This window comes from Ochotona curzoniae, unplaced genomic scaffold, assembly GCF_017591425.1.
Source record: "Ochotona curzoniae isolate NIBS_2020 unplaced genomic scaffold, NIBS_Ocur_1.0 contig_2754, whole genome shotgun sequence".
Lineage (NCBI taxonomy): Eukaryota > Metazoa > Chordata > Mammalia > Lagomorpha > Ochotonidae > Ochotona > Ochotona curzoniae.
In genome coordinates, this window is record NW_024465582.1 from 15,504,542 (window position 1) to 15,518,032 (window position 13,491).

A 13,491-nucleotide genomic window follows, 5' to 3' on the forward strand; every position below is an offset into this window, starting at 1 on the left:
ATTGGACCTGACTGCAGGGGCTGCCCTTGGAAATGGCCTGGAAAGCCTGCCACCATGCCTGACCTTTGGAGTGGGTCTCATCTCTCCATGGAGCGTTGTTCCCTAGAACTCTTCCTTGGCTCTTCTGATGTGAGCATAGTCCTACCTCAGTCGAGATCTTGCAAACTGATCTGCCCCAGAGAGACACTGACTCCTGGCTTTGTTTAAATACTTTTTGTCTTCCAAAACTGCTCAGAGAAATAAAACAAAAGCAAACATCTCTCTGAAGCAAGATGTAAGAAGTTTTCCCTCTTATTTTCCATGGAGGTATTGTGGAGATTCACCCCACAGAGGTCAGATACTCCCCTGGAGCGATCCCCTTCTCCCCTGGGGGGAGGGGTTGGAGCAGGGAAGGTGGAAAACCTTCTGGACGCTTAACCCTGGTTACTTCTTCATTTTCTTCGCTTTTTAAAAACAGTGTCTCAGAGACAAATAGAATCAGATTCACCATCCTACAAGGTGTTGCAAACTGAATTCTGTTACCCACTTTGTTTTTCCCAGTGAGTTTGGGGTTGGTATGGTGTTTTACTTCACAAATAGGAACTGCATATACTACTATGTGCTGTAAATAGTCATTATAACCTTGTAGCAGAAAAGATTGTGCCCACCGAATACGTAAACAGCTGTACTGGGAAGATAGAAAATAGTCTTTTATTTTACCTAAGTGATAGAAAAATAGTCTTCAAAAATACATTGTTACACTTACGGGACTGTAGGAAAGTAGAATTTGTATGTACAGTAAGGCAGTATTTCTGTAGCATCCTGCTCTGCTTATCTTTTAAGTTAAAATTAATCATTTTGGGATTTTTTTTTCTCCAAGAAAAGATGAAGGGGCATAATAAATTATCTATCCCGCTGAAATGAAGCAGGGAAACATTTTAAAAGAATTCATCACATGAAATTCATTTGCCTCTTGTGTAAGAAAATTTCACTTTCCAAAACTATATTCTCCAGAAGCTTTGGAACAAAATAAGATTCAGGGGGAGAAAAATTATACTTAACACAGCAATACGTCAGTAAGGTGCGAGGTCGTACATAAATGGTTCATCAGGTATTTTGGAATGCATTCTTTCCTGAAATGAATTATATTGGATAATCCTAATGCAAATAACAGTGTAGTATAAAGATTAAGCAATTAGCTTTCAAAAGTGCTTTTCATGGCATTTCCCACATAGCTGTCCTCTTCCTGTGGTAAGCCATTTGACCATATTATTTCTTTCTGGCACAAACCAAGACATGAAAGCCTTTCACAGAGGAGATACCTATCGGCACTGTCCCTCAGGAATACGAAGCATGTGCTTTTATTTCATCGGACACATAATTGCATAACGAGTAGCAAAAAGGGAAATTTACAAATCACAGTTAGGAAACCAAATGATTTGTTCTGGAATTAGCTGTTGGAGAAGAAGGTAAGTGGTTGAAAATGGAGCATGAAAAGGAGCAAACCGTGAGCTTGAGTTAAGTGTTACTCTATCCACATTCTTGAGCATTCACTAGTAGACTGCATTTCATGGACTCTGTAGTGTTACCTGAAGGGAAATCACATTTGAACCAATCATCCCATGAGTCAAGTGATCAATGAAGGGAGTGCAGAAAACATGCAGGATCCAGGTAATCCAACCCTCCCTGCTGGAGTCTGCAATCGCTGGGTGTTATGGAGAAGTTGGACAGGTCCTTCTCAGCTTGGTTCTGTGGAAGGGATGGCACAGCCTCCTTGGTTGACTCCTCAAACAAAGCCATGTTTGGAGCTTTTGGGTCTTGCACTAACACCAGGATGTTGTTATCCATGACCCTGGACACTTTCGCATACTCCTTGCTGGTTTCAGGGGCCGCAGGCTTCCCTGTCTGGTCACCGTTCTCTTTTTGTTTTGGTAGTAACGATAGTGCTCCATCTTGGTTGATCTTGTGAATCTCCACATAATCCAGAGGTCTTGCAGCAAGAAAGGGGAGCTTCTCCTTGGTCAGCAGCCATCCAGTGTCTCGCTCAGTCTTGGGATGGGAGCTTTCTTCCTTTGTCTGTTTAGCCCCCCTTTCCTCCTCTCCAGCCTCAATGGTTTTAGAGGATTTTAAAGTATCTTTCTCTGTTTTGTTCAGTGAAGTAGCCAGTGTACCTCCTGAGCCCAAGGCCAGCTTACACACATCAGCAATGTTGTGGTAAGGAGACCTTGGGTGGTGGTGACTGGGCTGTGGTAAGGGCCAAGTTGAAGATTTGGATTCATTGATGCTCAGATAAGGGATTTTGTCTACCAGGCTTATACTCGGTGGCTCCCAAATGCGGGGATCATTCGGTTTGGGTTTCTCTGGGTTTTCAATAACCTCAGGTGTATGGAAAGTGGGGGGATTGGCCCGGGGCTCCTCACACTTTTCAGACAAAAGAGAAGGGCTGTCACAGCTTCCCCGGCCAGAGTCATTGTCAGGATCCAAGTATGTGGGTTTCATCCCTGGCCCTGAATGTTCTTTTGAGTTGGCTGGCATCAGCTGCTGGTCCTCACTGTCATCCACTTCTAGAAACTCCACCAGCAAGTCCTCACAGTCAGAAGTGGGTGGGAAGTCTTGACACCCCAAGGCACTCAGGAGTTCCTCAGACTTGCCCTTCTGTTGAACAGATACAAGGAGAGCTGGATGTTAGTTTCCCTCTTTGTTCCTCCCTTCTCTTTCTCCTACTTTGCCTTCTTTGCCAGCTTCTAACACAGGTCAGGTGCTGGCATCTGCTCTGTTCACTTATGTGCAAAGTATATTGCTTTGGGCAAACTACTTTCTGAATCTCAGCTTCTCCATTTTTGAAGTGGGAATAATCCTACCTTCTTGGGTGGGTTACTTTTGAGTACTAAAGATGATGCAATTAAGATTGCCTTTTTATTTTTAACACAGAAATGTTATCATTAACTCTCTGTGGTCAGCAGGTTGAATTGTGAGGTAGACAGTATAGGTAGCTAAGATGTTCATAAAAGCTCAATGCTGGCTGGAGAGTGATTGAAGAGCCCTAGACCAGTGGCTCAGACTCCTGGGCTCAAGTCCGTGGTCTGACATTTACAACCAAAATGAATGCAGATAAGCCAAATTCTCTGACATTCACTTTTCCTGTTCTTGTTCCAGTGGCCCCACGATTATCAAGTGGCATGTGATTTTATGTGCAGCTATTTGCATATGCATATGAATGTATGTATATCACTGTTAAATTTAAAGTTCAAATGAAATGTTATATTTCAACATGGAGGGAGATTTAAAATGTCTCAACCCCACTTTGCATTCAAAACATCTTGAATCAGTTTAAATAGGTTCTGACAAATACTAGCCCCACTCTACTGAGTGCCACAACTTCAGCAATTTCAACAGAATATTCTGTTACAATGGCCTCATGGAAAGAATCTTCTGGTGGCAGCTTATATCAATGTAGGATGGAAGGATCAATGGTAGGCCCCTGGTTTGTGGTCATCAAAATACTTGCCCCTTCCTCAGTTCATTATTTACACAAAATGTTCGCCTTTATGCTATGCAAAGACCTGATACATCTAGCAAGCATTACTAGGTGCTTTCATGTTTTCAGGGCTTGCTTTCTTTACCCTCTGACATTCTGGAACTGGCTGTAAGACCTCTCCTCCCTCCACCCACCCCTAACCCATCACATGCATCTTTTTATTAACACACATGCTGATGAACAGAGACAGCTGTGGGAAGAGAATCAAACTGGCCAGGCTGTGTTGTAAGGGACTGTGTGTGTATGTGATTACCAAGGTCATTGTTACCAAGCAGTGAGTCATGTTCTCCAGCTTTGGCACTTACCTCAAGCAGATGAGAATCAAATCCTTTGATTTTTGGCCCAGGAACCGGTGGAAAGATGCAGGTCACCATGCTATAAAATAATTTGTGATAATGGTTAAGTGACTCATGTTTTCACTGTGTAATTTTTGAGAGATCAGTATTATCTCCAAAACAAATGCTACAAGGTTGTTGGGAAATGGGAATTAGAGATCCCAGCTATGGGAGACTCAATCAATGAAGAAGGTGATTAATAATTAGAGTTTTTCATTAACATTTGATAAAGGCAGAGGAGGGTGGTTTTGAAGTTGATTTGGACTTTCTGCTTCTTGTGATTTCATCTGTTTTTGCCAGGTTTTTACTATTTTACAACTGTGAACCTGTGATGGAAGGAGTACTGGCCTCAAAGAGTCCATTTTTCCACTTTTTCTGGTGCTGATAAAAGGTTTCTTATGGTTGAACACTGCAGCTAATGGCTAAAATGAGTGGATTATATTCAGGTTCCCATCATCTTTATACCATTTGTTTATTTATTTTTTGGCCATTATCCCTGACAACCATGATTGGGAGAAGGGTTGAGAAATAATGCAGTACCTATAGCCCTTCAAAGCCACTGCCCAGACCATGATCAAACAGATGACAGCAGAAAGAACGGCCACAAAGATCCACACGGTTATATCTTTCATGGTGAAGTCTAAAAAACAAACAGCCACAAAGCTTTGATCACACACCATGTTATTAAAAACAAAGCAAAACAAGCCTATGAATAAAATTCTCAAATGAAAGAATCTTTCCCCAACCTCCCACACCACCCCCTCCATTTGAAGAACAAGCCAAACCAAACAGGCACAATGGAAGGTTTAACTTCTTTCCACACTACATGTATTTTACTATGTCTTATAGTGCTCCGTGAATTTCAAAATCCTTTCATATATTCTTTTATTGGAACCTCCAAGGGCGTATAATCAGCCGCAGTTTTAATCTCAAAAGTTAACTTTGATCTCAAAACCATCGATGGTGTTAGGCTCTTTACAAACATTACCTTGTTTTACAGGTGAGAATGAAAGAGTAATTGACTCATGATCATATGGAAGTACCGGCGGAGACTTCAACCCAGGTCAACAGCCTCTATATCCTGTGCTTTTATTTGATATGATCTTGGGGAGGATTAGATTCAAGCAAGTCCTGACTGACACTTGAGCGTTTTTTTCCAGCATCCTTTGCCTGGCAAGTTATCAGAAGAGCTAGACTATGCCGAGTGGTTCTAGGGAATTCTGCTAATTTCACCATGGAGTTTCAGTTTCCTGTTTCAATTCCCCAAGAAGCATGAAATTTTTTTTTTTTTTTTAAAGATTTATTTTTATTATTTTTTCATTGGAAAGGCGGATGTACAGAGAGGAGAGACAGAGAGGAAGATCTTCCGTCCGATGATTCACTCCCCAAGTGAGCGCAACGGGCCGATACTATGCCGATCCGAAGCCAGGAGCCTCTTCCGGGTCTCCCACGCGGGTGCAGGTTCCCAAAGCCTTGGGCTGTCCTCGACTGCTCTCCCGGGCCACAAGCAGGGAGCTGGAAGGGAAGCGGGGCTGCCGGGATTAGAACCGGCGCCCATATGGGATCCCGGGCGTGCAAGGCGAGGACCTTTAACCACTTGCGCCACCGCGCCGGGCCCGAAGCATGAAATTTTTTCTGAACATCTGAGAGGGTTAGGAAGACCAAACAGGACAAAGAATTTGTAAAATATTTCAGAAATACAAGAAGAATTAGTCTGCTATGAATAAAAGTTGCCAAATTTAATGGCACTTTATTAGAACTAAGTGCCTCTTACATATTGTGCCTTAACTGCTAGATCAATACAAAATACACATCACAAACTAAATGTCTGTTCATGTTGTTGAATTGGGAGACCATCAGATAGATTTTGGGAGTACTGGTTAATGACCTTGATTGGACCCTTTAAATGATAGGGTTTCGTGGCAGATGTGGAAGACTGAATGACTGCCAGTTAGGTCCACTGAGACAGTTTTGACAGCCATAATCTGGAAACTAGTCACCACTGTCCATGACCTAGGGAGAAATGTAACCCTTCCAAATGTCTTTTCAGTGGGTAGAGAGACTACAGGCCCATTAGTACATCTTCAGAGCAATTTGTACTAGAAGTTATTAATGCAGGTTTGCCATTTAAAAAATCTTTAGGATATGAGCCAATGATAGTGAAGACACTCACCACTAGGGATCTGAATGGAGCTCTCTGGGCTCCACCCGCTCCAGAATCCATGGTCTGGCTTACAGCGAACCTGGACAAGGTATTTCTGTCCCGGATACAAGCTGAGAATCTTAAACTGTGTCTGTTGTCCAGCAAAGTGTATCTAAGGAAACATAAATAATTTATAATGTAGTTCCTTCCCTAAATAACAGGTTGCATAATTAAGAGAACATATTGTTATCACCTTCTCACCCTCTCAGACCTGAGTCTTTTCCTTATTAAAGATTGCTCAGACAAAAATTTAATAGGTTTTACTTATTTATTTCAGTAAGACAAACATGTATCCCCCCTCCCCTCCATTACCTTATGAGAGACAGCCAATCAATGAATGTAGAAGGAATAATGAAATTGGAGAATTGCTTCTTTTTAAGTTCTAATCAAGTAATTAACTCAAGGATTGTTCATGGACATTAAAACTACTCAAAGGGTAAGAACTGGATATTAATGCATATTGAAATGATAACACATGAATTAAATATAACTTTATAACCAAGGAATCAATTTGTCATGTCTCCACTCCAGGGGTCAGTTTTAACATAACTTATGGGGAGCTGAAGGATGGCTTATGTCTCTCCTGATACAATTCAATGTGAAGTACATATTTCCTATGTAGTATGCTAGTTAAAAACTGTACAAATGGAATCTAACCAAATCTTTAGAGCTAATGTTTTGTCACAGGAAATACTGAGCCAAAATAAATTAGCCAAATGACCCCTCAAAGAATAAATCAGAATGATCAAGATGGTGACACATCCTATAGGAAAATGGCCTGGTATCCTATGGCACACATGTACTGAAATCAAAGGACTGTAACAACCGGCCACAGTGTGTGGTCCTGGGACAAACAAGACATTAGTCATCTTCTTAAAGCAGCAAGGGGGGGGGGTGGAATTAAAGTATGGACTGGCTGTTTGATGATATTAATGAATTTCAACTAAGTTTTCAATAATGATTCCATTATTTTGAATATGTTCAGAAATACTCTTTTTATACAGTTTAAGGGTAAAAGAATGTCATGATGTTTGTTACTACATTACTTCTTTACAATGAAGTATTTATATAAATGTTCAATTTTCTATTTTTATTTATTGATCATGGCTGAGCAAGGCCAAAGCCAGGAGCCCAGAACTCCATGTGAATCACCCAGTGTGGGTGACAGGAACCCAAGTATTTGAGGCATTATATAATACTTCCCCAGGTATACTAGTAGGCTGTTAGATCCAATGTATGGAGTCACCAGGACTCAACCCAACACTCCAAGATTCCTGTGATCCAAGTGATGGCTTCACCTGTTGCTCAGACCTTGACGTATTTTAAAATGGATGTGGCTTTTGCCCATAGATAGATTAGGATGATGATCTCTCCTGACCCTCAAGTATTATCGAAGCACTCCCACAGTTTCTCAGAGCTAAGATATACTTAGGGAGGAGTTTGGAATAATAGGAAAGCAGATTGCAGTACCAGAAACCCTCTCTAATCCCATGGAGGATGGGTAGGTCTTTCTATACTGGAGTGGGTCACATTTGCTTCAAGAAGCTAATAACATTGTCGCCCAATAATTAGGAAAAAGAGCCTGATTTCAGTTACGAGTGATTTGTTCTTGCCAAAGAACATGGTTCCTTCATAAGGTTTCTATTGGACTCACCTCCCATTCAGCTGCTTTCTCTGGTTTTAAGCGAACTTCGTATTGGAGTGTAAGCCAACCAGATCTTACATCCACCAGGGTAGGCGGAAGCCATTTGATCCACAGATAGGGCTTTCTGTCCTCTGGACGTTTTACTTCCAAAGTCAGATTCACAGGAGGGTCTGGTTCAACTGTAGATAGAAAAGAAACTTCATTAATATTCATAGCTGGTATCTTTGATGTGACTTTGCTGTTCCCTATTCTGAATGCATGTTCTATTTATCAGCCTCCTTTGTCCACTGCATTTCCACAAGGGCCATGCCATCTGTACCTTAGGATGTGAACTGTCACATTGCTTCTTGAAAACAAGACTTTGGATGGTCAGAATAACAAGCAGCTAAAATTTTACTCTTGACACATTCTCTACTTTCTACCAATCAGGGTTGGGTATCTATCCAAATCATTTTCATGATGACAGGGACAAGGTGATACAAGCAGAGCTGGGATTTGCAAATGGGAATGGGGGTGGAAGATTATGAGGAAGGGACCTGATAGAGGTTATTTCCCTCATTTGGGAACTGGAACTAGATAATGTTTACATATCAGAGAATCAGAACAAACATCATGAATCACACATTAAAAATAATTAGCATGGTAAATTTTCATGTGTATTTTACAATGATAACCAAATCAAAGAGATGCTTTCTCTCAGAGTGCGGTAAGTATTGCCCCTGTGGGTTTCTCCCTCAGAGGGGCTGTCAGCTTATCTCACTCTCATATCACTCCTGTCGCCAGTAATGATGTCTCCATTTGCTCATGACCTCCTCAAAACAGTCTCTGTGCTAGCTAGGGAAATAGTGGCTGTCACTATCATGTATGTATGTGGCACTGTGCTCAATGTCTGCCTGAAAAGTGCACGATAACAAGTTTGCACTAATCCTAATGCTTGTGTATTCCTGAGTAAAGGCCTAAGAAAGATTATTTTATGTGTGTTTATTAAAACAAACATCAGTTAACATAAATTTTATGTCAAACATCTATCAATTAATGTTTGTGATTTTAAAAATATCTGTGCAAGGTCTGGTATCATGGCCTAGTGGCTAAATCCTTGCTTTGCATGTACCCAAATTCCATATGGGTGCTGGTTCCCTATATTGGTGCTGGTTTATGTCCCGGCTACTTCATTTCCCATCCAGCTTCCTATTTGTGGTCTGGGAAAGCAATAAAGGATGGCCCAAAGCCTTGAGACCCTGCACCTATGTGGGAGACTCGGAAGAAGCTTCTTGTTTCTGGCTTCGGATTGGTTCAGCTCTGGTTGTTGCAGCCACTTAAGGAATAAACCAGTGGAAGGAAGATCTTTCTCTCTGTCTCTCCTTCTCTCTATAAATATGTCTTTTCAATAAAGAAATAAATCTTTAAAAAATATTTGTGCAAAAATGCATGTAACATGTGTAGAATGAGTCTTTCCAAGAAAAGTTTCTAACCTCACACTATCAGCATTTTGTACTAGATGTTTCCTTGTTTTGGAAAGGTAGGGCTGTTATAGGTATGGTAGGATGTGCAGTATCTTCTATACCTCCATATACCAGAGTAAGTACCACCCTGTCCCCATCTTCAATCAGAGGAATGTGAAATTATCTCCAGATTTTGCCAAATATCCTCTGGGTGGTAAAATACTCACCAGTTGGAAACCATTGCTTTTGGATGTCTTTAACACAATGAAATATTACCTAATGACAGTGACAACAAAGAAATTTATTTCTATGCCATTATCTGCCAGTTTTGTCATTCTGCATTGAAGATTGTCACTGGATGAGAGTTGAGCAGACAGATAATGCACTGTGGGATATATGGTTTGCTAATGAACTTCCCTAGTCTGTAAGCAACATTGTAGGCTGAAGGGTTATCTCAGAGCTCCCAAAACACTTCCTTTATTTTTCTGAAAGATGTGACCCAACGCATTCCTCAGGAGAGATTTCTTTTCCAGAATTAATACAAATTTGAAATGCTTATTAATTTTGCTTTTTAAAATATACTACTTTAGTGAGCCTATTTGTATGTGTGTATGTATCTCATTCTATAGAACAATTGTTTATTTCAGAATTTGTCTTGCTTTCCTTATTTTTCCTCAAATTTATAACACTTGGGGTCAAGGCAATTTGGGAGGTAAAAATTTGAGGTCTTAAATATTCCACATTTCTAATAAATTTATAGAATTATAGTTTATTTTATTCTTTGCTGTCAGAAGGGTTACCTTTTTGGTTTTCTTAAACTTAGTTAAGTTTCTATCATCGTGCTTATTCCAACAATTTGTTGGTGAAAAGATATTCATGTGTATGTGAGTTGGTTTTGGAAACTTCTCTAGTTTTCTAGGGTCAATCACTGAGAACACACCAACGGGAGGATTTACAAGAGACTATTCTAAGACCCCAATGTGATTTTTTCCTTATTGGATTATGTTAGAAAAAATAGGGAGACTTGGGTGACGTTGAACCTAGTTACTGACTGCATAGGTTATTTTCCAAGATGAGGGCTAAACCAAATCTTGGGCAAGCAATCACTCAACTTTGAAATTTGTTTGTTCTGCTCACTAATCATAAGGCTGTTGCAGGTATGCCCAGCTGCCCTGCAGCTTGATGTTAACCATGTAAAGCGAGAGGCATCTCTAAGGTTCACTTTGTTCTACCTTCCTAATGACTTCTTCAAATGTTGTCCTTGAGATCTTGACCTTCCGTGTGCTGCTCAAGTAATAGCATTTACTCTCCAATTCTTGATTTGCAAAATAATATTTTATATTGCTATGAAGTATATGCGTTTGATAATTATGATTAGGATAAATTAAATGGACGATTCCTTTGTATATCAAACTATATATAATCCCTCAACATGCTGCTTCTCCACAGAGCGGCTCTATTTCCACTAGGGAGACATGGATTGCAGGGGGAGAAGAGGAGAGAAAGGTTGGTAAGGGAAGGCTATAACATGACATGTTATGTGCAAGAGGAGATGAACAAGGCCAGGGAAGGCCATGGATTTCAAATGCTTAACTGTCATGGGTGATCCAATAAAAACTGTTTCAAATTGCTTGTTTGACAATGAAATTGTGAATTATCTCATCTTTCTTTATGGGGATCCATTTAAAAGCCAAGAAGAATCAAACTGAATATGACCATTGGTAAATATTGAAGTAACAAATTCCTCACCCACCCTACACCCCTCTCCCCTTACCTATGTAAGTCACATCCACGTAACGTGGTTCTGAAATACTGCTTCCCATCTGATTGGTGGCATTGACTGTGATGATATAGATTGTCCATATCGAGGTGTGCTTCTTACTAAAGTAACAGGAGTTGGGACCACCAGTCTTGTAGTCTGGACACTCATGGGTGATTGATTCTCTGCAAGGAGTAAAATGTATTAGCAGTGAATAAGAACGTCATCAAAAACAGTCTTGAGTTTTCTTAGTAGATCAACACCACTGACATTTGGGGCTCAGACAGTCCAAGTACAAAACTTAATCTGGAATATGGATCTCTGGCTTCTGTGCTCCATCCATGTCAGCAGGGATGGAGGAAAAGAGGGGAGAGGCAGAGAAGTAAGTGGAAAGGTGATTTCTGGGATGCAGCCACTTCACGTCTCATTAACTCTTTTCTTCTGTAGGTGTCTCATTAGTGCTAACAGACAGTTGTGCTTTCAATGGCTATGGCACCTCCATTCTCAGGGCATGACTACTGGGTTGCATTGGGGAAATGGGAACTTTGCCCCTGAACACACATGCTAGAGCTCTGCATTTGAACATGCATCTTAAAAGCATGTTTAAAAACGTTGAGGTTCACCACCACATTAAAAAAAAAAGACCCCAAAGGAGAAAAAAAATGATGATAATGTATGTTGAATGTGCCAAGTTAGTCACAGAGTGGAGTGACTCTGGAGGGGGGTATTTCAGGTGGTAAGTGGCTCACTCAAGTGCTCCTAGGCTGATGTAGGAGCCTCAGCTTTGGGAACTGTTCCATTTCACTTGCTAGTTTGGGTTCCTGAAATTTGTTTGAATGATGTCCCTTTGGAATACAGATGGGTAGGACAGTTCTGTACACAAAAATCTGTAGTTATTAGGAAGTGGACCAATTGTATTACCAGAAGCTAAATGTTTTCTTTGTGGAGCAGCGGCAGGGCAGGATATGGCTCTTTCAGGATTTTCATGATGGTGTCACTGTGAGTCCCACAAAGAACTCATGCATAGGCAATCTTTAATCTTCCCCACCACCCAAGGTCTACAAGTGCCCTCTAGAAAGTTGATGGCCCAAGAGCAGCAATTGGCCAAGGAAAAATTCCTTACTCCGCTTTTCTTTGCTTACAAGGTTCTTTTATTGATATGAAAAAAATGAAAACTAAGGTACTCTATTTGTACAAAATTATATAGTGATGCTTTGCATAATTTTATGATGGTATAAAAGTAACATGTTCACTAAGAAGTGTGTAAATAATACAAAGTTTCAAGATGAACATCTGAGATGAGCCTCCATTCAGGACACAGACTGATCAGGAAAGATAGCTAATATATTGCTGCTGCGCTCATATACTTATGTAGGCTGAACAAGCTTTGAAGGGCTTTGACATGAGAACATGGGCACAGACACTCGATGTTCCTGTCTCCTTGTGATATGACGCTTATTGATGTAATTCCAGGGGGGTATATATGCTAACTTGAACTCAGAACCAGCATGACGTTGGCTGGAGTGGTATGGATAGGAACACAGTCGTTACCCTTCCTTATGGTAAGTCAGTGTGTAATTGGTAGGAAGTCCTCCATCGATCCCCGGCTTCCACCAGCACGTGAATGTTTCCTTCTCGGGAGAACGACATTTAAAGATGATAGGTTTCCCAGGAGGTGACAGTCCTACAAAAAACAAAACAAAACAACAAAAAGCAAAAAACAAAAACAAAAACCCCACACGTTGAAATCAGTTCTGGGGTCCATTCAGCCATTTAACCATTTTATTGGTGACTGAAGCAAATTTATGACTCAGGTCAACAAAGAAATAATGGGTGAGTCAGCGGAGAGGTGTGGTACTCAAAAAATATCAAGGTGTCAGTGTCTGGGTGTGGGCAGGGCTCTGAGAGAGAGAGAGAGAGAGAGACAGAGACAGAGAGAGAACCTTTTTGCAGAGTGTATGTACTTTGAGCTGAAGATACCAACAACTTCTCTATAAGAACATCAATAGTGGATCCACTCCCATAGCACAAGGGTGGCATTATAAAGCATTGTCCCAGGGAGCAGGCAGCTCCTGGCACTCTATCATCCCATAACTTGATCTTGGGTTCCTCAGCCCTCATTTCACTCATTTCCACCTTTCTGCCATCCCCATTTGACTCCTGTGGCTTCTGTTTCCCAACACCTTCTCACTGATGTCTCCTTTGGGCATCCTCCTCTTCCTTTATCCTCTTCTCTCCTCCCATTTCCCTTCACCTGTCTGTGATTCCATTCAGTCTTAACTTTATAACCAGTTTTATGGTCTAGCTCTTCATTCTCTTTGTCCCTATTTTAAATGACATACAAGAATTGTGTAGCATAGTGTGACATTTCAGTATATGTTTGTGGTATTTAAGGACAGATCTGGTTAATTAGCAAACATTTACTCTTTGTATTAGGAATGTTTAAAACCTCTCTTCTGGCGCTTTGAAATATACAACAAATCATTCTAAACTGCACTTACCCTTCCATGCTGAAGAATATTTGAACATAATCTTTCTAATACTATTTATGTAACCATGAACCAACTCCTCCCATTCCTGTCTTTGAATG

At 40.7% G+C, this 13,491-nt stretch overlaps 1 protein-coding gene across 1 annotated transcript in view; it reads right to left on the reverse strand.

Annotated features, from left to right (window-relative positions):
• Positions 1–1,048: 1,048 nt before the first annotated feature.
• Positions 1,049–13,491, reverse strand: part of PRLR (prolactin receptor) — a 138,771-nt gene continuing 126,328 nt past the window's right edge. Inside the window, exons 4-10 of the mRNA XM_040977458.1 lie at positions 12,453–12,585; positions 10,917–11,086; positions 7,710–7,879; positions 6,026–6,167; positions 4,393–4,492; positions 3,823–3,892; positions 1,049–2,634 (exon numbers count right to left, since the gene is read on the reverse strand). Coding sequence (XP_040833392.1) covers positions 1,615–2,634; positions 3,823–3,892; positions 4,393–4,492; positions 6,026–6,167; positions 7,710–7,879; positions 10,917–11,086; positions 12,453–12,585 — 1,805 coding nt within the window. The 3' untranslated portion in view covers positions 1,049–1,614. The remainder of the gene's footprint in view (positions 2,635–3,822; positions 3,893–4,392; positions 4,493–6,025; positions 6,168–7,709; positions 7,880–10,916; positions 11,087–12,452; positions 12,586–13,491) is intronic.